We start from the raw sequence: 27,043 nt of genomic DNA on the forward strand, positions 1-27,043 counted from the left end.
TACTCAGTATAATAGTTTCAAAGTTAGTACTTTTTCTAGTTGATATTTTACATAATAATTCAATTTAAATCAAATTTATTTCCTTTGTTTACATATTGCGGAGTCTATATTCCAACGTCATGTTTCTGCGAACTTCATCTGCCGAGTTCAAGATAACTAACCCATTTTAGTCTTTACGACAACTAGTATGTAATGCTCAAAATTCTCTCCTAATTCATCAGTTCATAATGTGATCGCCTTTAATGAGTTAAGTAATTAAAATTTAATTAAAATTACACATTATCATTTTTCATTAACATATTTTATATACATATCAATATTATCCTAATTATATTTTAAGACACAGCTGAGTATAGAACACTGAGTTTTACACAATTCTCATTAATACTTACTTCTTTTATTTTCAGGAATGATGGCTTCTACATACAAGGCGAAACCTTTGATACTGGCGTTCGGAAGGAGGACTAGTGCCTAAATAGATACAGCAATATTTCACACTTCCTTTTCTACACAAATGGTGCACTAACGATTGAGACCATTTTCGCGCCAATCGACGGCGGTAACCGTTTACACAGCCTCAACCCACATTAGTTTTTGAATATCTAAAAACTGCTTTGTGCTTAAACGATGTATATACGCATATCCTTATTAATTACAGTAAAAAAAACTATAGTACTATAGTGTTTAGTGTAAATATATTAAGTACTATGCTATGTGAGAGCAAATTAATGTTTTGATGCATTTCCAAGAACTGAACACCCTTCGAAAATCCAGGGGAAGCAAATACTGCGAGTGGTTTACAAAGGTACAACAAGAAAATCCTTTTTCTGAATTTAGAAATTATGTAAAAATAATTATTACCAATAAGGGAAGTGGATGAAGTGGTACGTGGGGATCTACATGTGTTATATATCGTTGGGAAGGTCACACCAAGCACACCTCTCATGTCTCGCTTGAATGGTGCCTGTAGGGGGCGTGCCGACCATTTGAAGATGAGAACAAGGCACGCACCGAAGCACCAGAAAACGTGGACAAAATAGGAAGCTATGATGTAGTTGTTTCTAGACGTGGTATCTATGGGTCTAAAAGGTAGCTGAATAAGAATCTGACATCAAATGTTTGCAAATCAAAATGGTGGATCCAACATGGCGGACACAAATTTAAAAAAAAGGTATGGATCTGAAATTAGGTACATAGAGAGATATGTATGAATCGGATACCGAAAGTATAAAGTTCAAAATGGGGATTCAAGAGGGGACCAAATGCAAATCACTGCTATAGGACTAAAATATTGAAATGGTAGCGCAAAAGTGCGTTTTGGAGTGAAAATATGCATTATGCTTCGACAACGGTTTTTCTGGTATCCCATTATGCGGTGTATCGAGACTAGTCTCGGTCTCGGTACCATCTTCACTCATGAGAGTGGACATTTTTCATACCTATGGGTCACAAGTGTACACGACATAATGTGATACCAGAAATACAGTTGTGGAAGCATAGCGATGTTTTAAACTCCAACGCCCATTTTACACTGTCATCGTTCGGATCTTCAGATGGTATCTTCAAATAATCACAACGTACCCTACTGGCATCATTCAAGTGAAATGTTCCAGATGTAAAATGTACTCATTGCGAGCTTTCCAACGATGTATAACACATGCCAATCCCCGCGTACCACTTCACCCACTTCCCTTGTAAAAATTGCGGCTTTCTATGTAATATTGATTAGATGCAAGATACACCAAGAAGTTAACGTTGTAATAGCAGGTATGCATTTTACAACTAGAAATAAATGTTATTCTACATTGCAATTCTTACCTCTGCTTTGCTATATGCCAAGCAACCGCCAGCATTGCGTTTATTGACAGATCCACTGGTACAACATGGAAAGGGTTGTTTTCATTGCACATAGCGACTTTTGATACTCCTTTCCAAAAACCCAATATATGGCCTGTTGCTGAATTCATATTGTCTACCCATCCGGGTAGTGGTTCCTCAAGACTTCCTGCAACTGAAAGAACAATATGTTACATTATGTAGCATTATATTATTTTCACGTTTCCGCATTTAACGTTTTCCCGGCTTCTGGAGCAGTTTATTTTTAACCATCCCTTCAGTTTTCCTATATTCACAAAGTATTAAAGTCCTCGCTTTTAAGTTATACGCCAATTATGTCACCAACATCACCATCCTAGCATCAAAGCAATATGAAGTCACAGAAATACATGGTAGAGTTGGTGATAACAACGAAATCTTCCATCACTAAAAGTAATTTAGCTCCCGAAAAGCTTGCTAACTTTCCAATTCTATTATTCTATGTAGTCTTATTATCTGATCAGGGACTGAATATTTTTAAAAGTACATTATAACGACAACAGCTCATGCTGAATTACCACACAGGAAAATGTATATATTAAACTACTATAACAATTCCGCGTTCATGAGATATGTATCGCCAAATTGACGAGGCTATAGTTCTCATACTCAAATTCTTGAAGATCAGTAAGAAACATGATTTCTTAAGAGACCTATTTTACGTAGTGCTACCCACCAGACGAGAAGTATATTTTCAAATTCAAGATGAGTTGAGAAACATGAATATTCTCGTCTTGTTTTGAGGACGGCATGAGAAATTCCTAAAGGCTCATGAGCAACACTAGTTCAGCCAAGTCAAATCTCAAACACTTGTTTCAAATTGTCTTTAAATATATTCAGCTTTTGGAGGTCAAAATTGACAAAAGTTTATTGTGTTTTGAGAATAGCATTATGGAACCACATATACACCATTCTGTTCAAAGACCTTGTGCTGAGGAAAAGGAGATAAGTTTGTAACAGTACAAAATACACATTATACTGTTCAACCAATGTTCTGTATTGTTTCATTATTCAACATTTCTGCACATAGAAGTTATGGTGCATATGCGGAGAACGACGGTGCAACGCTTACGAGTTGTCTCTCCTCACTTTCCAAAATCTGTGTACTTTGGATTGAACATTTATTTTTTAAAAATAGGAAAATTACACCACTTCCTTCAAAAATGATAAAGAACCATAGTAATACCGTAATATAAGGCATGATCAAATGAAACCCGTTCGGCACCTCTGATAGAAACAGTTGATAACATAGGATTGTATTATTATAGTGGCACATATTGTCATGTATACTTGTGGCATTGGTGTAGTAATCATTTTCAAACGTTTTCTGTCTTTGCAGAAATAAGGTTTGAACCATGTTATTCACCATCCCAAATCAATTCAAGTCAGATCGGTGAGCAATCATCCAGTTTCTCAATCCAGAGGAATCGCTTATGCACACTGTGAAATGAAAACAAAGAAAACAACATCTAAGGGCAGTATGTATGTAGCATATGGATAACGTAATGATTTCTGTGGTAACAAAAGGATTCCATATATTTGCACAATATACCGCTGCCCAGATAACGGATTTTTCATAGTCAAGCAATAGCGGATTTCTTTTTAGAAACAGTGCGTAATGCAATTGATGCATTATCAGAAATCCTTGCGAGCAAAAGGTGGTCATTTTGAGTAAAGATTGGTGTTTCCTGTTCACAATATATTGTTGTATAACATAATAATCAGATACTGCAGTATTTCTCACCATATTGTGTACATTTATTGATTATTTAGTGGAAGTATTTATGGTAATACTAGATCATATGTCCTGGTTTAGAGGTTTCCAATTCTAAAATCTGACCAAAACAAATCACTTTTAATTGATAATAGTGTTTCGGATTCGGCAATCTTATGTTATTCAGCATGGCAAACTAATAACGCTATAATAATATAAACATCTGTAAACATTCACATTTTAGAGGTCTAACATCGGAATAACACATGAAGTCCATAAGGAAGCCATGATGAACTGAATTCCTATGTCGAAGCAGTGTATTATGTCAAAACCCTAAAACGATAAAGCTGTCCGACATGTAAGACATCTAGTAACTACGTCTGCTGCAGTGTGCTTCCACTATCATCGCTTACGCGTATACAAACCATCGCTGCGAACTACTCGTTTCAGATACACCCCATGCTGCACCGCGGGCCCACCAGATTCACCCTATCCTTGCGTCGGTTAGATACAATTCGTGCTTTTTAATTGCTACCTAGTACAGATTGGTTGATATTCCTGCCCTGTTTTTTTTTTTTTCATATATCCGCATGCTGTATTTATACCCTCAACACGTATGTCCTCCTAAAGTGAATCTGTACTCAGGAATGCGACTTCTCCCATACGGAATCATTTATAAGCTACTACGAGTAGATTTCGTAATTTAAAAAGTACGAGGAGAATACTGAAAGTCGTGAGCAACAGTTTTCACAACCGTAATCTTTATTTGTAAGTGAAACTAAATATATCATCTCAATCTACAGGCCCTTTTTCACTTTTCCACATAGTCTCCGTTTCTTTGCACACATTTTCCCCATTCTTCTGCAAGTCTGAAAATACCCTTGCGATAAAATTCCGTTCCAGCTGCCCGTAGACAGTGACGCACTGCTTGCCGAATATCCTCCTGTGTCTCGTAACGATGGTCTCGCATCTCTTCCATCACAAAGCCGAAAACATGGTAGTCGGAAGGTGCCACGTCGGGGCTGTGTGGGGGATGTGGAAGTGTTTCCCATCCAAATTTCTTGATCTGCTCCATAGCGGCAGTACAGTATGCGAACGCACATTATTCTGTTGAAGGATAATCTGCTTCCAGGACGTTTATCACACAAGGCACGACGGAGCTTCAAAAGTGTCTGGATGTAGCGGGCAGAATTTATAGTTTATCCACACTCAAGAAAGTAAACCAGCATACAACCCTGTGCATTCCAGAATACACTCCTCATAATTTTCCCTACCAATTGCACTGTCTTCGCTTTCTTCTTCGGTGGCGAATTCAAGTGGTGCCATTCCATACTCTGTGTTTTTGTTTCAGGTTCATAATGATGGAAACAGCTTTCATTTCCAGTCACAATATTCGTCAAAAAGCCATCACTTTCATGTCGAAATCTCTGAAGAAAGGTTTGGGCTGTGGCTAGTCTCTGACGTGTGTGGTCCTCGGTACATAACACATGAATTTATTATGTACGGTTCCCTAAACTAGTTCCCTAGCACCATAATTTTGATTTTGTTGTGCGTCTGAATCGTTGATATTTATAGTGTTGTTCAAAATTAATGCAATTGAACTTTAGAATTTGAATTATTGCATGCTTTGTTTCTTTGTGTTTCCACAATTTACAAGTAGTGTGTCACTATTAGAAGTATTTTTGTGTCACTGTTAGAAGTATAAGTGTTACAGTTAGGAGAGGAGATAATGGATAAAATTTGATACTTAACGGTGTATTTTTTAACATTTACAGTAAATAAATAATCAATGTTTTCGAGCAGAATAAAATATTTCGATTATTATTGGCAATGAACGACATATTTTTCAGTGACATAAAAATTCGTTTTCCTCAAATTCTCAAAAAGTACGCATCAGAATTTACTTTCACTTCTCATTTTGTTCAGCTTCATTAGACCTATTGATTGGCATAAGTCTCATCTTTGACATTTTTTCCCAAATGATATTATAGAATTTTCATTGTGACACAAATTCAAGATTTACTTACCTATTGCTGGTCTGTATATAGCAATAGGAATTTGCCCATCAAAAGTTCTAACTACGTCTTCTGCAAGGCCTTTGGTATACGTATATGTGGTTGGCTGTTCACTTACTATCCTAGAAAGAAATAAGAATACAGTATGTATATTTTACTTAGAGTTGAATATACATTAAACTACTATAACAATTCCGCGTTCATGAGATATGTATCGCCAAACTGACGAGGCTATGGTTCTCATACTCGAATTCTTGAAGATCAGTAAGAAACATGATTTCTTAAGAGACCTATTTTACGTAGTGCTGCCCACCAGACAAGAAGTATATTTTCAAATTCAAGATGAGATGAGAAACATGAATATTTTCGTCTTGTTTTGAGGACGGCAGTAGAAATTCCTCAAGGCTCATGAGTAACATTAGTTCAGCCAAGTCAAATCTCAAACATTTTTAAAAAATGTTGAGCTTTTGGAGGTCAAAATTGACCAAAGTTTATTGTGTTTTGAGAATAGCATTATGGAACCACATATACACCACTCTGTTCAAAGACCATGTGCCATTTGTGCGACATTATCATAATACAGTCGCTATGGAACTTATATGAAGGGTAAGGGAAAAAAAGAAGGAATGTCACAAAACTACATTTTCGAGAAAACGGCACTTTAATATTGAAAAGCTGTATAAAATGAATAGGGTTAGTCAAATCTTTTCCCCGTTTTACATGGACATTTCTACATCTACGCATGTATGCATATACAGTCAAATAGTACCAACAGTCACCAACAGATAGGACAAAGCACCCGTTAAAGCACACACATGGACATTCCTTGTTTTTTCCCCTTACCCTTCATATGGTTTGTGTGTGTTTTTTTTTTAATTGTAACAAGTGGTTTCCAGAGACTTCTTTGTTTAGAGCAATTTAACATTATACAGGTAGTTCTGGAGAGACCAAAACAAATGATAGTCTTATGATGCCAGATCCAGGCTATATAATGGATGCATTAAAACCTTTCAGACTGGTATTCTCCATTTCTGACGGGTTGTTAAAGATGTATGCGGTCTGATACTACCAGCGCGGTATACAGCACCATTTCTGTTGTTCAGTCCCGGACATTTATTTTGATTTGTTTAAGTGTACTTGCCCTAAGTATCGACAATACATCAAGTCTGAGTCCATTGTTCAACCTGGCGACAGAGCACCTGATGCACAATGCCCTTCTAATCTCACCAAACGCACAGTATAACGTTTCTGAACATCGGTGCAGCTTCTCATCAATTTGACCAGCAATTGTCGGACACTTTGTCGTAGACAGTGCTGGATTTACGTGTAAGCTAAACAAGCTATAGCTTAGGGCCCTGCTCTCTTGGGTGCCCCCCAAAAAATTAAAGGAAAGACTGGTTGTACATTTAAAAAAAAAAGGTTAAAAATAAGTAAAGTGAAATCTACATTCAGCAACAGTATGCTTCTATAATGTAAGTAATGGGACCTCTCCTGCTAGTTGGCTTCCTAAAATTTCAGTTGCCAAAGGACAACTGGACATAAAGATGACCCGATCACCTTCAATAGCTTAGGGCCTCATCGAACTTAAATCCAGCTCTGGTCGTAGTTTATCCACTTTTCATCACTCCTGCACAAACGCTTCAGAAATGGTTGCAGTTCGTTACGTTTCCATAGCGATTCACAGATAGAGTAAATGTTTCTGAGTGAGATCATGTAGCACAGATGTCGAGCTTCTTTTTGTATCCAGCTTTCTCCGAATGGTTTAACACTATTTGCTGATGGAAGTTTAGGTCATTCAGGGGTGCCCACAAAGGGGGGCTATGACGCAAACTGTGTCATTGAAATATCTGGGGGGTTAAAAATATAGGGTCTATATAAATATGTTTGAGGGGGTGTAAAAATTAATCGAAAATATTTTTTCATGGAAGAACACCTACGGATAGACAATTGGGGGTGGGTGCGTCATGGACACAAGAGGGGTGGGCACCACTGGGTCATTGGTAATGTTATGAGTGCTTACATACCGGTCTTGTTCGATTTTCGTGAGAATATCTTTCATTTTTGCTGTGTGGTCGTCCACTGCGAGAAACATCTTGAACATCGAAATTTCCAGAACGAAACCGATTTGAACAATCTTTCGCCTGTTGCTCTTCATAACGTACCTTGTCCATGAACACCACAAATTTCTTCATAAACTTGCAGAGCATTTGCGCGTTTATTGAAATAAAATTGTAATATGCGGAAAATTCACTCATATTCATAATCCAATATCTTCTGTCTGATTTTAAAATTTTCGATACTTTTTGCACATCTATCAGCATCAACTATTAGCTGTAAAATGAGGTAAGTCCTGATCCGCTGCAACTCATTTATCCTGAGATTCGATACATTAACACCATCTTGTGTGTAAATGGCTCAATACTCTTCTAGACATCATAATATATACAAGATGATTATAATTGATTCATCGAGTTTGAAAGGGTTATTAAAAACGTATAACATATTCAATAAAGAATGATATATATGAAAATTTACTGAAACTATCCAAGTTTCATACTGTTACAAATGTTCGATGTGGCTTCCTTTAGTTACACAATACCCATGTATGTGATAGTCTAGTTCGCCACACGCGCTCTAGATTATCCCTCCAAATTGTCATAAATGCAGCTGTAATGCGACCTGGAGCACATCCAAACTTGATGGTATTGGAGCCACACATACTGTGTCTGTCACTCCCCCCTCCTCCCCCCAAAAAATATAACACATACTCCAGATCAGAAGATGTAGAAGGCAATAGAAAAATCGCCCTAACTCGCTCCATTGTTTATCAGTAAGTTTGGACATCCTGTGCGTTAACCATTACACAGGCACTCAGTATCTTCAAACTGTCAATACCATTTTAGGATGTTTTGTTTAATTGACGCCGATAGCGGTTAAACACTACCTCAGGAATGCACGCTGTGCGATAACAACGAAGAAATACTTCTCATATTCCAAAACACAGAACATTATCTGCTGCATAATCACCCTTTTGAAAACGGGAGATCTTAAGTTGACAAAACCAGAACACCACACAATATGACGTCACTAAATGTGATAGTAAGTTGAGCAGTGTTTGCAACTGATTTGGTGTCAACTTATTAATTTTATACTAGAGTAACAGACCGGTAAAGAAAATATTTAAAAACGATTATCTGTTAATGAAGTAATATACTTAAAGAGATATTTGTATATTTGTATGGAAACATAGCATCTCCACACGCGAAATTTGATGATGTGCTCCGCGAAAGATTTGTTGCCACAAAAAATTTGGAGATCCACAATATATAAGTGACATAAAAATTAATGATAGGTCTACATCATATTAATATGTAACAGGCCCTTATCCATGGGGTCTAGGGGGGCGGGCCCCTATAAATTTTTACGGTACTGCTCCCCTAAAATTTTCACAGTACGCTTGCAAATGAACTATAACAGGGTGCAAAATTTCAAAGTCAGACGCACTCGCCAATCCAAAAATAATGGTCGCCAGTATCTCTCACGTACAAATTGAGATGTCCCCCCCCCCCAAACGGCCTTTGGTTTGACAAAGAAAGACTTCACATTCCGTGTTTTCTCACTCAATGACAATTATTTTCTTACGAAACAGAAAATGCGCTGCCCTGTGAGTTCAGGCAGAAACCATTCCTACTGAACACTGGTCGCCAGCTCTAAATTTCTAGTCGAAAATTTGTACGCTGAGCTATAATATGATGATTAACTATGATACGTTTGGATCGGGACTCCCTCCCAAACTTCTACCGGGCTTCCCCTAGATTTTTGGGCTGGCTACCAGCCTAGTATGTGATAAGTGACAGGGCCGTAACTTGAGGAGGGAGAGGGCAAATTCTTCCCCAAGGAATCTCCCCGCCGTTCGAGGGGACCCATTTTAAGACAACATTTTCTTACTCCGTATACGATACGAACATGAAATTATAAATGAAGCATCAAATATGTCCACTATATTACATAAACAAAACAACACATAAAAGGTAAATAAAACAAAAATGAGTCGTGGACCCATTTCAATAAAAAAGTTTCTATTAGGGACCCTAGAAGTAATGTTTATTTGTATGGCTTTGATATTTGTCAATATTGTCCCCTCAATTCATTTGTCATGTATGGAACGGGATCAAAGGTGTAACTAACGACCCGGGCCCATAAAGAGTTAGAGAAGATGGAAAGAGGGAGCCCAAGAATTAGAGAAACAACTTTTTTCTAGGAGCACCAAATACGCGTTTTAATGCTTACCCCCCTCCTAAGAAAACAATCTAAGTTGCGGCGCTGGATAAATGGATGCAGGTGTAGAATACATAAACATAAAAACAGTAATTTATGATTAAAATGAATGACTGCGTGTGAAAAAGGACTGTACTACTAATTTTTAAAAATTATATAACGTTTACTGTAGGGCCTATGTAGAAAACGATGGTGCTGTCCTATTTTATGAGTTTGAATTTGCAAAATTTACGAAAGAAGTATGTAATATATTTCTCGGGTTCTGTAGGATTACGGGGGACCAAAACTACGTAAAAACAGAATGTTTATAGGTGGAATGAGTTCATGTTGCAGAAAGATAATTGATATTGATATGTGAGTAATTTGTGAACTGAGTAGACTGGAAATGCTGTGTGCTGAATGGAAGATTTTGCAATTACTATTTGCTATTAATTAGAATGGACAAATATAACGTGCATTGCGGCGTTCTAACCCGACTTCGCTTGCTAGCGCTCGCTCGTCAATATTTATTTATTTATTTATTGATACAAGTCATGGCCATTACCGGCATCTATGTCCTTAAGCACGTCAGATTGGAGGGATGACATCCTCGGCGAGCACACAATCACGGTACGGGGAAGGGATACAAGGAACGGATAAGGCAATTAGCGGCCTGAGGCCTGTAAATTAGATACCATCCCGGCATTTACCTGGTGTGAATGAGGAAATCCCAGGAAGAACCTCATTTAGGATAGCTAGCCTGAAAAAACTGTTACACCTTTTCGACCGACTGACCCTGCCGGAAATCGAGCCCAGGACCAAAGGCGAGAGCATTAGCGACTACTCATGCTCAGCAATACTGTCTGAAACTCTTTAGTTAGTGGTATGTTTGGCTTTAGGTAGATTAACCTAAAAAACATTTAAGAAAACAGCAATGATTTTCAACAAAAAATGCTTTCTCCCAGTAATCCGACATATGGCTAGTTTTCAAAGCACATACTGGGAAAAAAAATGTAGGTAGCGTACTCAAAACGGTAGGTTACATGCGTATTTTTCCTGTAGTTTTTGGACTGAACGTACAGCAAACGTATAACTGAAAACGCATGTTTTATAATACTTACTTTCCGTATAAGTGTTCCATCTATACGTACTTTCCGTATGAAACAATATGGGCGGTCAGGATTTCACACACAAATCGACGTAGAATGTCCATAGTAGAATAGAATATAGCTGCAGAATGTAACATAGGTGATATACGGAAAACTGTTAGATGTCAGACATCCTGCAATTGCATGATGTAACATCTAAGGGCAGTGCGTATGTAGCATATGCTCCATACTGATTTCTGTAGTAAGCAAGAGGATTTTGTATATTTGTACAATATACCACTGTCCGGAGGACGGATTTTTCTTAGCGTGCAGTTCATAAGCAAGGGCGCCCATGTTGTGGTTTCCAAGGGGGGCAAGTAACTTATAAGCGACGTTTCAAATATAGTTTCTAATTTTGCTGTAAGTAATGTAAAAATTCTACTGGGTTTTCAGTATTTCCAAGTACAATTTCCTGTGGGTTCAGTATTTCTTGATAAATCCATTAAATGCTGTGCGTGTAATCCACAACGCACACAGATATAGGCGGGAATTCATGTCACTTAAGGACCTCCCCATTTTAAGGCAGTAATAAATGCGAAAATTGTCGATAAGTGATTCGCCTACTTTGATTTTGCGAATAGTTCGTACTATGTGCGACTTTGTCCATGCGGCGTCTAGGGTATGGTCGTCGTCGATAAGCTAATAAAACGAAATACTTCAAAAGTTGAAACGGTGGGTGCGTAAACGTAAACCTCGTGTAGCTTAGGTATAGGCTGCATAATTACTTTATTAGGCCTACATCAGTGTTAATGTGCATCCTTAAATTCGGATAGAGCAGTTTCCGCAGTTCAGATCAATAATATCAATAACAAATTCATATTAGTTTGAAACCCACATTTCTCGATGAAAATAGTGTCATCACGCCTTCTAGACTGTACATGTGTTGGCGCATGCCAGTGATCCACAAGGAACAGGTAAAATTCAGGGGCGCTACAAGAGATAATTGTTCAAAAATTACATTTTTTTAAAAATTTATGGGTACACACTTAGTAGTAGTAATAGTAGTAATGATAGTATAGTAGTAGTAAGGCGTAGTAGTAGGGTAGTAGTTTAGTAGTAGCCAGGCCCGCAACCAGACAGGGGCCAGGTCCCTCTAAACTTTTTGTTGTCCCTCCAGACTTCAATACAAAAAATTTTAATATTAATACAAAAAACACAATTTAGATATATTGAATATATAAGATAATTTTAAAGACTTGACCCCCCGTAACATATTCACGGTCCTCCCAAACCTTTGTAGCTGGTTTTGGGCCTGGTAGTAGGAATGATAGTATAATAATAGGCTAGTAGCAGTAGTAGTAGTAGTATAGTAAGGCAGTAATGGTAGTAGTTGAGTAGTAGTAGTAATAATAGTATACTACTAGTAGTAGAGTAGCAGTAGTTCGGGTTAGGTTAGGGTAGGTTCAGGCAGCGAAAGAGTCATATTTCAAGTCCCTTGTACATTAGTTTGTAGCCCTGGAATAACGCCCTTATGGAAAGTTTCATAGAATTAAAGTAACATCTTATTGCTGTATCTATGTTCACAGATGACTTACATATTCTGCGCCTTCATAAATAAATTCCCTAAACATATGTCTTTTGTTCTGAATTAACACCTTTTACCTGTAAATTGTAATTTTAAAAATGTCCACGTATTCTTAATCCCGCTTCTGCCACTCCAAAACACTTACTAAACCTACAAGAGTTCATTTGGTGCTAAAATAAATTGATATATCATGAATGTCAGTACACTTATAAAATAGAACATAACTGAGGAAACCTAAAATTTCAATCTTGATACACGTATCAGTGCGCAGCACAAAATGAGATTTAAAAAAAATCCCGACGTTCTTCCCGCCTTTGATGGAACAAGCCGCAATTATTTACGCATTATTCAGTGCATTGTTTGTGTATAATCTTGTTCGTTTGTTGAATATAAAACGCAACTCACACAACCGCTGTAACAACATAATGTCTTTTTTATTGTCCACCGGTACACGAACAAATTCCAGGTATGTCTTAAATTATAATCCACTTTGGCATATTATCTCAGCAGTAATACTTTCAACAGAGCTGCCTTGCTTATGGATACACTGCGCATTAAGTGCTCCAGGGTAGTGACGACATTAAGTGACGTCATGTCCTGTTGCTGTGGTTATGTCAACTTAAGAACTCCCTTTGAAAACTAGGCTTGTGTTGCCATCTGTCGCCATGAGCCAAGATTACGAATATGAGAAATTAAACTTTCAAATGTTGTGTACTTTTTTTAAATTTTATCTTTAGCACAAACATATTATCTTAATAGTTTTCGACATATAAAATGATGAATCACTCTATATATGTATAGAAATTCATACATAGATAATGTGTAAACACAAATGAATCCCCCAAAATCTAGGTGACTACCTCACTGGCTTTGTCCCACCTAAAAACAATTCTAGCTATTGTTTTCCATCTTTCGAAGGATTTACCTCAAATATAAAGGATATTCAAAAAAGTTTTGCACAGTGGTCTCTAATTTTTTTATTTGTTGCAGGAGGAAAATGAAATTTTTTGTGTGGTATATAAAAGTATTTTCTTTTATTTGCAGGTGAGCCATAATGGACCGTGAAGTAGATGTCAGGTTGCGACAACAGTCGGTGATAGAGTTCCTCTTCAAGACCGGCGATGACTCTACCACATCGATTCACAGGAAGTTGCTCCCTATTTATGGGGAGGACACATTGGATCGCGACAGTATCCAGCGGTGGTTGCAGAGGTTTAAAGAAGGTGATTTCTCCCTACTGGACAATCCACGCCGCGGTAGAACGACGGTAATGAGTGATGTGAATAAGGAGACCATTAATCAAATCATCCAAAATGACAGATGTGTGACGACGCGACAGCTTGCTGAAATGACTGGTTTGTCATTGACTAGTGTGGTATTAGTGGTACAGTCACTAGGGTGCAGAAAAATCTGTGCGCGTTGGGTGCCTAGATTATTAAAAAGAGAAATGAAAAAAGATGAGGAAGGATGTGTGCGAGGGTCTCATGACGACCTTTACTGGAGAGTGGCAACAGTGTTTTGACGGCGTCATTACCCAGGATGAAACATGGTTGTTCTTTGGTCGTCTGAAGGCCCACCTGCGCTGTAAAATATTTGATAGTGAGAAAGACCTTATTTCCTGTGTCAAGCGATGGTGTAAAAGTCAATCCCCAGAATTTTACCAAAGTGCATTAACATCATGGAAAGAACGTTGGACCAGATGCGTCACAGCTGATGGAGGCTACATTGAGTAGGCTAAGTGTATAGCTAAATGTTCCAAGTATGTTCACAAAAATTGCGTTCTCCTCCTGTAACAAATAAAAGAAAATAGAGACCACTGTGCAAAACTTTTTGAACACCCTTTGTACTTCCTCCATAGGTATATACTCAGTTTTTAGTGATCAGTTACAAAGAATTTATCTGGTTTCCATTTCTAGTAAAAGTAAGAAACATTGATAAATTACCACCAAATTGATTTATTTTTATTTAAAAATAGCCTACTTTTGGTTTACTTAAACACTCAAACCTAAGATAGCGGTCACTGTTGATTCCATGTATCTACTACTCAGGGGTAAAAGTGCAGGGAACGCGGGGGGATGTAGTCCCCTCACTTCCAGAAGATATATGTGGCGGCCTGCACTTTCTGAAAAATTTACAATGGGCAAACATAGGCACGGGGGACGGCTGACGTCATGCGTCCCCCTACCTTTTTAGATCCACTTTTACCCCTACTACTACTGTAATTTCATCAATGTACTGTACGTGCTTAAAGGTTAAACAATGTAGAGAAAATATTTCTTCTTTGGCTATGTATTAATCTGTCCCAGCTACTTGATTGTCAATTCACTCTCAAGAATCCAAATAACTCATCATTCTATTGTGTATATGTTAAAGTCACAAAATTATGACCTCGAACTACTTACTAAAATCAACTGCTAGGTAATGCTGGAGACCCCTGGCGTGAATTAAAAATATACACTCTGTGAAATAACATACATAATGAGTAGGGTGGGTCGAAAAAAATCACTTTCCTTTTTTTTTTCGAAATGCTCTAGTGCAAAAAAGTTGCCTATTGTAATAAGAAGAAAATCTACATAAAGAAAATTAAAATCGGTTAACATCTTCCGTTAGCGCATCGCACTTGTATTAATCTGTCCCAGTTTTTAAAAATTTCAAAAATTGCGCTTTTTTTTTGTAAATTTTTAAAATTACTTTGAACTTTTAACATAAAGACGCTCTACCTGTTTTAACCTTTTCTAAGGTTTACAGAACCTAAGTAAGTTAAATTCTGATCAATAATGTTACATTTTCCCTACGCGCAAGATCTGAGAAAAAGCTGAAATTTTACAATTTTCGAGAATTTTACTGTGCAACTCTTAGCTCGTTTTTCTAAAACAAAAATACCCAGAACTTACCACGTGAAGATGGTTGCACCTACACCCTACCCAACCAACCATTCAATTGTTGGGTGTGCTATTTACATTATATTTACTACTATTTACGTTTTACAATATACTATGTAAAATATTTTCCATACAGTAGAATTTTTGACTTATTGTATATTTACTCTTCCTTTTTTATATCTACACACATTTATAGTCTGATTTCTTTTTTAAGAAATGAGGCATAACTGATCTAGACTTCAGTGTTGCTAGGATATAGCCATCTATAGCTTCATGTGCACATACTTTATTCGAGGCCTCTATCACAAGTTTGACACCTCTCCACAGGTTAGATGTGACAAACTTTTGTATTTCTCTGATGGGTGTAGTGTCAGACTTGATGAATGGTTTTCTATCATCTTCACTTAGGTTGCGCAGAATTGGAAGAGGATACAACAAACAAGAATTCCAATTAATATTTCAAAGTAATCGGAAGCCTGAAAGTTTATCTTTAGTGGCACGAAATTTCGAACAGTCTTCCTTTTCGAGGCAGTTTGTTTTGCTTTGAAAATCGTGCTATAACCAAGCTTTCGATTATGTTCTATGTCATCAACTAGCATTGCCAACAGAAGATTCTCTGATGTGCAAGGAAAGCATTTCGTTCTATTACTGGGTCGATAACTTGAAGTAATTCGTCAGATAAATATGGTGTTGTCTGGATTACTTTGAAGACATGTTTTTGTCCGTGAGTTAGGTATGGGTTCTTTCTTATGGCAAACCATATAGACATGTATGATTCCAAAATGAACCTAACTATTTCTTTTAAGTTTTTAGATGGACCTGACGATATTACATACACTCTAAGGACTCGGTTTGCTGCAGTTAGCCATCTGGAATGGGACAAAGGACCAGGATCCCATTTTTCAAGTCTCCTGGACAATGTCCCAAAGTAATTACTTTTGAAATGTCCAACAGATATTGTTGGTCTTTCCTCAACCAATTACTGTCTATATCAGGAATCGAACAAGCTATGGGTTAATAATCGACCACAGGAAGTTTTTCACAGGAAGAGAGCTGCTGCCCAATCGGACTAGTAAACGATTTAAGCCCTATAGTATGACCATCAATGTGTAAGAAAATGCGGCGAAAAGGAAGCTCAATAACATGCGGGAGTCAGATTCTCCACCGTAGTGGGCGTCCTCAGTGGATGACACCGTTCTTCCATCCAGTGTTAGTTACAGTGCCATCACACCCTACTACTTCTAGTTTTTCAGTTTATATTGTTAGTTCAAACAAGCAAGAAATTATGCTTTGAGTTATATCATTTGACAAACTCGAAAAAAGGAGATACACATCCAATATAAATTTATCCAGGTTCCTGGATAAGAGAATAGTGTTCTTCTTGCAAAATTTTATGAAATTGCTTGGTATTTAATTTTTCTATGACCAAAGTATCATCTTTTCGCCCATCAAAGAAAAGACCCCAACTTTCCTCGGAAGGTCTGAATTCACTATTCAAATTAGTTTTAACACAACTCCGTTCTCTTCTTATTTTACACTTATCATCTACATAGGAAGGATCTGTATCAGTTATCATCCCAACATCTTGTAGAACACTTGACGCTATGACCGCTGTTACCCGATCAAAGACTCCGAACCGATAACTATTTAGCACTGTTGTACTAAGTTGAATTATCTTCTGCCATTGGGGTTTTCTGGTCGATGTCCTTGGTTTGTATTCATCTTCCACACGCTCCGAGACCTCAGAGATATAACTATGTCTGTATTCATCAATTTCTGAGGACCCCCCAATTTAGGAACCTCTTCTCCACTCAGTGCTTGCTGAAGATTGCGAGCTTTCCGCTGGGCCTTCAAATTTACCTTCTTTGTAACTGTTTTGTCAATAGATTTAGTCCAGTATGATTCAATCCGTGTATGGTTCAATCCAGTTCAAATCAGTTCAATCAAGTGAGTTCTGCTTCTTTTTTTTCCTAGCAAAACGAACGAAGAATTTCACAATGAAAATTGAGAAATATTGAAAATTTCTGTTTACTCTCAGCCCTTGCGCGAAAGAAAAATGTAACATTATTCATCTGAATTTAACTTACTTAAGTTCTTCACACCTTAGAAAAGGTTAAAGAAAAAAAAGGTGGAGCGTCTTTACGTTAAAAGTTTGAAGAAATTTAATAAATGAGAAAGAAAAGGCGATTTTTGAAATTTTCAAAAAAATTATGTGGGATGCGCGAAGGGAAGATGTTAACCGATTTTAATTTTCTTTATGTCGATTTTCTTCTTTTTACAATAGGCAACTTTTTTTTTTTACACTAGAGCATTTCGAAAAAAAGAAAATGATTTTTTTCGACCCACCCTAATAATCAGTTTTAAAGCAAATATCGTTTAACTTCGAATCGCATACAGGTTCAGCCTTACCTTTGACTAAGAGCTGCAAGACTCTTCTCATCCAGATTAGTTACAAGATTAATGGCATGTCTACCTTCGATGTCTGTAGAGTAAATTCTTTCCTCAAGGACAGGCTCAAAAGGGAAAGCGAACATTGTAGATACATGGACGAAAGCCTGAAAGTTTTAAAATTAATTATTGGTAGTAGTAGTAGTGGTATTAGTAGGAAACTACTAAATGTCTAAAATGTGAAATACATATATCAATTTGTACAAGAATAAATGAGTTGTGCTTTCCATTGAAGCTTCGGTAGACTTCCAAACTACGAGGAGTCTATATTGAAACCGGGAATGGTAGACCTAGAACCTATTCCTGAAACGCTGAAGTGGTAGACCTAGAACCTATTAGACCTAGAACCTATTCTTGGAACGCTGAAGTGGTAGACCTAGAACCTATTCTTGGAACGCTGAAGTGGTAGACCTAGAACCTATTAGACCTAGAACCTATTCTTGGAACGCTGAAATGGTAGACCTAGAACCTATTCTTGGAACGCTGAAGTGGTAGACCTAGAACCTATTAGACCTAGAACCTATTCTTGGAACGCTGAAGTGGTAGACCTAGAACCTATTCCTGAAACGCTGAACTGGTAGACCTAGAACCTATTCTTGGCACGCTGAAATGGTAAAACTAGAACCTACTCTTGGAACGCTAAAGTGGTAGACCTAGAACCTACTCTTGTGACAGTGAAGTGGTAGACTTACCACTTTTGGTTCCAACAGAGGGACAAGATCAAAGACGGAGCTTGTTCTTGAGACACTGAATCCATATGAGAAAGCGATTTATCGTTACCAATTCCCGTTTTTGATCTAAGGGTATTAGAATTGAAACCGGAAGTTGTAGCAGATTTCTACATCTTCCGATTTTCTATAAAGGTAAGTGGAGAGATAGAAGCTATTCTTTCAATATCTAATACATATAAAAAAAAATGCCTCTCGCTATTTGTTACCGTCTTCGCTTTATGGTGACCTGCGTTGGCACCGGAAACTAGATTTCTACCATTTTCGTTTGAATAGAGGGATAGGGTTAGTAATAGAATCTATTCTTGAGACCTATATAATCTCTTGAATCAATATCAAAAAGTAATTTTTCACTGTTTCCTGCCGTTTCTGCTGTATGAAGATCAACATTGTAACCGGAAATAGTAGTACATTTGTATCATTTCCGGTTCAATAGAAACACAAGGGTAGAACTGAAATCCGTGCTAGGGACACTGAATCTATTTAAGTAAAACGCATCCTTGTATATCTTACTGCTTTTATTTTATCGCGGCTGGATGACGGGGGTGGCTCTGCCGAGATCAGATCAACAGAACTCGATGGGAACGCTGCCACTGGTTGAAGTACCTTTCAACGCCAAAGTCAAAGTGTTGCAGGAAAACGTAATGAACCCTCTGTAGGAAACACATTCCCCCATCCCCACCTGTACGGGAACGGAACCACAAATGTGTGAATTCACAAGGAGAAGGTCTCCATCCCAAGCGAAGACAGAAGAGATTAGAATTCGAGTGATTTTATTCTCGTCCATTCCTGTGAAATGCCCAGACTTCCCGCCAATAGACTACTTTGGATTTGGACTCCTCAAACACGCATTTGCTCGACCCCATCCCCGTACTTTTCATGATCTTCGGAAAGTTGCCAACGCGGTATGGCGAGACATTACCCTTCACATTCTGCACAGTAGTTTGTTACAGTGGAAACTACGCTTTCTAGCAATCATTCGGACCTTTGCCCGTAACATCGAACACAATCAGTGGGGGACATAGGGAATATAGTAGCCATGTAAATGGTTTAAATTGAGTATTTTTATCGTGTGCAACAGGAATTTCACCCGATCAATCAGTGTGATGCTTGTATATGTAGAATGGGGAAGGATGGCGATATATCAAAGTTTGATAGCAGGGAACAGAACTTGACGACCAATGGCTAGGAACGAGAATCCCGGAAACAGCGAAACTTTTTGGGTCTTAGCGAACTGCCGTGGTTAGTGTCTTCCAAAGATGGGGAAAGAACTGTGAAACCAGAAACAAACACGAGACGCGGAGCAGACACATCTCATTAGAGATGTCGGACGTCATAGACTGTCGAGAACAAAATAAAACTATGAAAGTTGACGTGTGAATTGGTGCCTTCGTATGGAAATTAAATTGATAACTTTACACAGGCTTATAATGCTACAGAACTCCATGGCTCTTTATTATCATTTCGATACTTTGTTTCGTGAACAATTTTATTTATCGTTGAACAACATATTACTGTAATTAAGTGTTTTATTTAATATAGCATACTGCAGAAAATATGAATCGATTTCTGTTAAAAGTGCGTATGTAACATTTTTTTATACGATTTTCACTTTTTGTTAAAATTGAGTATTTTAGAGGTAGATGCAACGATTTGTGTTAAAAGGAACTGTATGCCTTGAAACGTGTTGAAAATATAAGCCATTGAATTATATTGTCATAATATAATATATAATATATTATTATAATATTATACTATGATAAATTATAATATATTAATGTGCCCTGATTATCTGTCTATCAGCTGTACTAGAATCTGGACAAACGTTCAGGCATTTGGGAAATAAAAAAAAACTCGCTTGGGTTAAAAATACAAATCCTATTATTAAAATAATTTTCTTATGCAATGCTACTTCCTTGCATTCCCTATTATGTCTCGTCGCACAACATAAATAAAATCCACTTGGCATTAATCAGGTGAAATTAGTATCAACTTTATAGCCACAGTTTTAGATCCCGTAAAAGATACCGTGAGAAAATTTCACCTTTTATTCTGGCACAACATTAAGGTTTGCAGGATTTTTATTTATGATGGAGGTGGCCAAGGTATATTTCAGCATTAACCTCAGCATTTTCCGATATGCATTCAAAGTACTTTACAAGTCGGAATAGGGCAAACAGTGACGACAAGTGTTAATTCAGAACTTATCCTGACAGAGAATAATTAGAAAAAAATTGGGAGAAAAATGTTTGCTTTCAAATTATTATTATTACTAATTACTATTATTAGTATCTCTGTCTTTCATTGCTATACTACCAATGTAACGGTGTCTAAAATTTTAGATATATTTCAGAAAAACCTTGGTTTCACATTTTATGTCTCCATGTTTTCTGTTAAAAGGGCGTATGTGTCCAAAGTTTAATATTTTCTGTAGATTAAACCATAATTCATAGTTACATCCTATATAGCAAATAAACAATCAGTAACCATGTACATTTACACATATTTTTCTTTTTTCATCAACCGAACCGACTCGTGGAAAAACAGTTTTTTGTCATTTCCCGAAAATTGTGTTTACTGCACATACGCCCTTTTAAGAACAATGTTTCTCGTATATAGCACACAATATTGCATCGACGTCTAAAGCTTATCTATCTGGACACACTATCAAATACTGAGAAACTAAGAAGTATGTAATATGGATAGTGTTTTACAGATAACTGAGATGTAAAAATTACTCTGAAAGTAAATAACAATTTTATGTAGATAATTATAATATTAAAATTACCACCAAATTGGTCATTTCCTTGGCAAGTTCTAACACTTCTAAAGTTCCTCTGACGTTGAGAAGTACAGATTTTTTGAATTCTTCGTGGAAACGAACAGTTGCTGCAGAATGGAAAATTACTGACACTTCCGATATTAAAACACTTCGATCCCTCTCACTCAGTCCTAATCCAAGCTCTGAGGCGTCACCAGATATTGGAACCAATTTCTGGAGTAGTTGTGGCCTTTTCCGCTTCAAATCTACAAAAATCTGTATTTAAAAAAAAATAATATTAAAATGGCTACAAATAGCTGTGCAAAGTATGTGGTGAATGCTTAAAGGTTTTTAAAACACATTTCTGGACCATGATATCTGCAATTTATTTGTCTTAGATACTATTTTGGGATTCAACAGTGTTACCTAATTAAATCTTTTTATACTACTGAAGTGGTAGTATAAGTGATTACTTGATCACTTGGTAATCTATGTGGTATTTTGGAGTGTCCTTTTCCATTTTGTTTTTGGATAACTCTGGAATGTGCCAGCGAATCACACATCATACATTTCTACTTACATGAACATCTAACAAATATCACGTGAGAACATCATGTTTCGTATATGTGTGGAAGTTTTGACGTGAAAATCAGACACAAAGTTCACATACCTGCGAGGGGTTTACGTATATGCGACGACTCGACGGCTCCACCAAGGTAATATTAAGGTTTTACGTATATGAATTTTTCGCTATAATTATCAGAAAGTGTAAGCCAATGCCTTGGTCTTACTGGAATAGTTTTTCTTGTAAGATTAGTGAGGAGCCCCGGAAGCCAGCGTCGTGAGCACAATCGGGGAGAAACTCGAAAGAAAGAAGTAGCAAACTGATCTAGAAAGCCAGCATTAACAACGAAGGAGTCAATGTGCTGACCATACATCGCACTGAACTTATGAATGCCACAATCCTGCTGGTAGACCCTACTAGACCCCAGGGGTTAAGTTTTAGTTTTATGAGAAAGTGTATGAGCTCTTCTCTTCTGATAAGGAAACAATTTATGATATCATTCCTATGTATGTTTCTAATATGGCTTCTGTCACATCTAGAACAAGACATCCAAGGCTTCATCTTCCAAAAAGATATCTACCATATTTTCGTTTTAAATAAATCAGAGGTGAGCTCAATAGGAGACTATTAAACAAATACGTAGATTGGCTGTGCTAACTGTGTCGATAATGAGCTTCCTTGATCTCACATTACCTAACACTACGACCTGTGATTTTTAATGTTGTATATATGTGTAAGGTATCTTTACAGCCCACAGCAGACGATCTTACATGCTACAATGTATGTGACAGGTCTACTTGTGTCTAGTGACAAATTAGGCTCACATTGAACGCCTCTTTAGTGGAAAATGATTTTGATACTACGAAAGATAACTTTTTGAATTCTCCTTTTTATTAATACCTGTTCCATGTATCTGTTTGTGTCATTAAACGTGAGTTACATATTTTTGTTACGAGAATTTCATTTGTAATAACGCCCTCTTTATAGAGTTCTGTATATCGTCAAATTTGTATTAATAATAAAGTCAGGAGGTCTGGGATTAGCGGCACATGTCGCTCATATTGGACACATAAAATCCAAGTCAAGAGGCCTGGCAGAAAAAGGAACCTTTGGGTAGATAAAAGAGAAAATGGGATAATAACGTTGGAATGGAATCATGACTTGATTGGATTAAACAATATAGGATTCAATGGGAAAATTTTGTTTCCGAGACTATGAGCTTTCGGTTTTCTTAAGCAACAGAGCTAGTTAATAACATTAGACCTATAAGTAGTTAAGAAAGCAAAGGCGAGATTGTTAACATTATTTTGAATTTTTTTTTTTCTGTAATGATTCAATTATATTTTTGGCTCTGTTAAATTAATAGTTCAGAAATCTATGCGATAATTATATGCCGTACATTCACATATGCAAAATATGCTAGAAATGTAAATAATATTGTAATATAATATTTTTCTCAAAAATCTAAAATTTTTAAGGCAAAAGTAATTTAGCTTTAAATGAAGCCACGAAAGGACATTTACCTACCTCAACGTTTAATAATTCGTTGAATCGTTCTTGTATGTCTTTTCCTTTCTTTGGGCGAAGAAGAACGTAAATGTTTTTGACGCCGGGACACGATGTGAGCAATTTCACCAGAAGAACTTTTCCCATGAATCCACTGCCACCGGTCACAAACACACTGCGATTATTGTAAAAGGCTGCGATTTGGCTTCCCTCCGTAGCATCTTCAGCCATTTTTATCTATGAACAAGAGGATTTTTTTTTAGATTTTTTAAAAAATAAAAATATGAGTAACTAAATTTTACTCAACATTGCTGTACTGTTACCACAACTTCATTTCATGTTCTAATTTATGAATCAATAGTCGCCAGGAAACGTCCACACCTAGTTGCTGCTTCCGTCATCAAGAAGGCAGAGAATTCAATAGAGTTTGAGAACGCACATGAAATCCACACATTTACTTCTGATACTTTCTTCAGATCGCTCCTAGCCTGCACCTTTCCAGCCAAAAATTACTAACTAGCCTTGTGTTATATCTGTTTATAATTAAAGCATCCAATGTGTCAATAGGCATATTCTGGTGATACAACAAGGCTACATAATAGGGTGGGCTAATTTTCAACTTTTTTTTCGGAAAATCGGTTCGGGGAAGCGGTTAAAACAGGGATGCAAATAAGAAACAAAATATTACTCGTCCAAGGAAAAAGCTACTAGCCCAGGTCCCACAATATAAATAATTTACTTACCTTCGGTATGATATTAAATACTTGCCCGCACCGATGAACCACTCGCCAATAACGAGTGGTTATTTGCATCCCTGGTTTAAAGGTTGTCTTTTGGTGGACGGAGTGTATCAGATTTTTTCAGAACTTTTAGTCAACGCCTTCATGTGCCGCATCGAAGTTTTATGGAAAAGATGTGCAACATACACCACATGGTACCAGATTTCGAGTTTTTGGCTTTATAAAAGCCATATATTCTAGTTTGTTTTGAATTCAACGTTAGGGACAGCTTGAACTTCACCTTCCCAAAGCAAACTTATGTGCAGTTCGTAGCTTAAATTGACCAAATTTCAACGCTTGAGGCAAGAATGTTACGTTTTGTTATATGTATGTATAAAAACATGATTTTTTTAAAGCGTAAGAGTAGAGTTTATTTATTTATTTATTTATTTATTTAGTTTGCAATAGTGCAAGTTGTTATCAACATTCTCAATCATTTTTTCTTTGGCCAAAATAACCCAGAACTTACCACGAGAAGGTGACTGAACTGCCCAACTGCCAACCTTTAGTTCCACCCTCCCGCTCTATTTAATTTTCTTCCATGGCCTTGTTGTGTCCTCACTTATTTACTTTACTTTTCTAGATGGAATAGTCTTTTTTCGATCTAAATGTTGGTATTTCCTTACGAGAAAGCAAAGCACACCGTATGAATCCGTTGCGACTTCCCGGCCCACACACGAATTGAGAAGCTTGCGTTACCAAACTCACCATTCGCTATACTGCTTGATTATGACACGGGAACGCAGTTATTTCTTCCCCGGGAATTACAGCTAACTTAATATTTTCTTCAATCTCATCGTTGGAGAACATCTTTGTGACTGGAGTTTCTGTTGGGGACAAGGTCATGTACTCCACTAGTCGTAATAATCGTCCGCGCGAAAGTGTATTTTAGCAACTGTGAATTCTCGGATTGGCTTTATATTTTTTATGTGACGGGCATTCTTAATCCTCCTGCAGCCAAGTGTACTAATTTTCGGACTAGCATCCGTGATCATCTCAAGAAGCAAGCTTCCCGGATGCACGAAGAAACCATTCGTCTACACTATCTGCTTAGGTTCTGTGGGTAGAAATTGGGCTAGTCGTCCCTAATTTCATAAATGACGCGGTCCTTTACAGCACGATGGCTGTTTCGCTTTATGGCAAATCAGGACAGGGCATAAACCTGAACAATGTATTATACAAGTCGCACCAATGCCTCGCTGGATCTCCCTGTGCTAATGTATGGACAACTCCAAAAGTGCATCACCACCTGCAATTCTCCCTGTCCTGCAATAGTAGGCAAGCCCAAAACTGAGTCGTTGGGTTTTTTGAGAATTAGAACAACGGCGTTGGACCAAAACTCAATTTTGCTACAAATGTGGCAAACTGCAAATAAGAGAATCAAATAAATTGTTAAGAATGAGGATTTTTTTATCGTGAGGGCAACGGATGATATAAAAAGTTACAAAATGTCCTTACTCTTGCAGTTCAAACAACACGAGTGGTAATAAATAGACATCAAAGAAAAGCAGTTACGCTAATTTTTCCCAAAGAAATCTCGAAAAAAAAAGAAAAAGGTTATATAATGTAAAGGCTTAATATAAAAACCTAACAGCACAAAAATAAACATCCACACTGAACGGAAAGAGAGACAAACACAGAATAAGGGACACTAGTGGTGTAGCAGACTTACGGCCCTCACATGCAAGATGGGACCCTAGTTGTAAACCTAATTTTTATAATAATAATAATAATAATAATAATAATAATAATAATAATAATAATAATAATAATAATTATTATTATTATTATTATTATTATTATTATTATTATTATTATTATTATTAAAAACTCGTTTCCTTCTCAAAATCTCTGATTCTGCCTAAAAGCATGTCTAGATATAGTGATCATGTGTGCACATTTGTCAATGAGCGGTCCCAAAGGCTAAAAGGGAAGGCAATCTCCGAGACAGAGGAACAAAAAAACTTAACATAAATTCTAGATCAAAGTTCGAAGCACTTGCTTTACAAAGATGCTTTTTTGTATCTTTTTTTTCTGGAACAGAAAAATTCTGGCGGCTAAGAAAGAGTATATAATATTGCAAATTTGCAAGTGGGTTTATTTACATTGCAATTTGTGATCATAAAGAAATTGTAATTAGAAGACATTATTGTAAAAATTAAGTTTCATTTCTTCATCCATCGCAAGTTTTGGGGTCCCCTATGCCTCATTCACCGAATATCGATATCCAAAATTTAGGATGTTGATATATCGACGTCGATATATTTGCGATATTAAATGTTGATGTATGTCAATATCAATATCGATATCTTGCAGAGGCCTAGATCCGAGAAATGATCCAATAATATATATATATATATATATATATATATATATATATATATATATATATATATATATATATATATATATATATATATATATAGAGAGAGAGAGAGAGAGAGAGAGAGAGAGAGAGAGAAAGAGAGAGAGAGAGTATGCTTGAAACAATCATTAAGTCACTTTCAACATGAATACGAAACTTGGTGGTCAAATAAAATACTCAACTTCGAGTACAACTGTAGATCTCCGAGACACATCTAGGATAACATAAAACGATTAACAAATGTTTTGTTTCCGCGTGGTTCGGTTGCAAATTCGGTACTGTTCATTGGACGTACTGATCTGAAATACATTCTAATAAACCAAGTAGGTAGCGTAGGTCATACCTTCCATTTCAGACTAGTTACTAATGCAAACTGCACAAAAAAGGAAAGAAAATAAACGAAAATGAATGAGTGCTATTTTACTGCTAACTTTCTATCAGAAACACCCTATATTAAAAGTCCAAACTGTATAAT

General features: G+C 36.8%; 1 protein-coding gene across 1 annotated transcript; it reads right to left on the minus strand.

The window, feature by feature from the left end:
• Window positions 1-209: 209 nt before the first annotated feature.
• LOC145661552 (putative fatty acyl-CoA reductase CG5065) lies at window positions 210-23,655 on the minus strand. The gene is made up of 6 exons (XM_081726873.1): window positions 23,446-23,655; window positions 21,381-21,629; window positions 17,826-17,971; window positions 5,617-5,726; window positions 1,819-2,011; window positions 210-237 (listed from the first exon to the last, which is right to left on the minus strand). Exons 1-6 carry the CDS (start codon window positions 23,653-23,655, stop codon window positions 210-212), a joined length of 936 nt encoding a protein of 311 aa, XP_081582999.1.
• Window positions 23,656-27,043: the final 3,388 nt, after the last annotated feature.

This window comes from Thermobia domestica, chromosome 10 (assembly GCF_964235325.1).
Source record: "Thermobia domestica chromosome 10, izTheDome1.hap1.1, whole genome shotgun sequence".
NCBI lineage: Eukaryota > Metazoa > Arthropoda > Insecta > Zygentoma > Lepismatidae > Thermobia > Thermobia domestica.

Coding starts and splice junctions, on each gene's coding strand:
- LOC145661552 (XM_081726873.1), bottom strand. CDS start 23,655: ATGGCTGAAGATGCTACGGAGGGAAGCCAAATCGCAGCCTTTTACAAT. Junction 21,630..23,445: donor ACGAATTATTAAACGTTGAG/GTAGGTAAATGT, acceptor TTTTAAATACAG/ATTTTTGTAGATTTGAAGCG. Junction 5,727..17,825: donor CTTGCAGCTCTTAGTCAAAG/GTAAGGCTGAAC, acceptor ATTTCTTTCTAG/GATAGTAAGTGAACAGCCAA.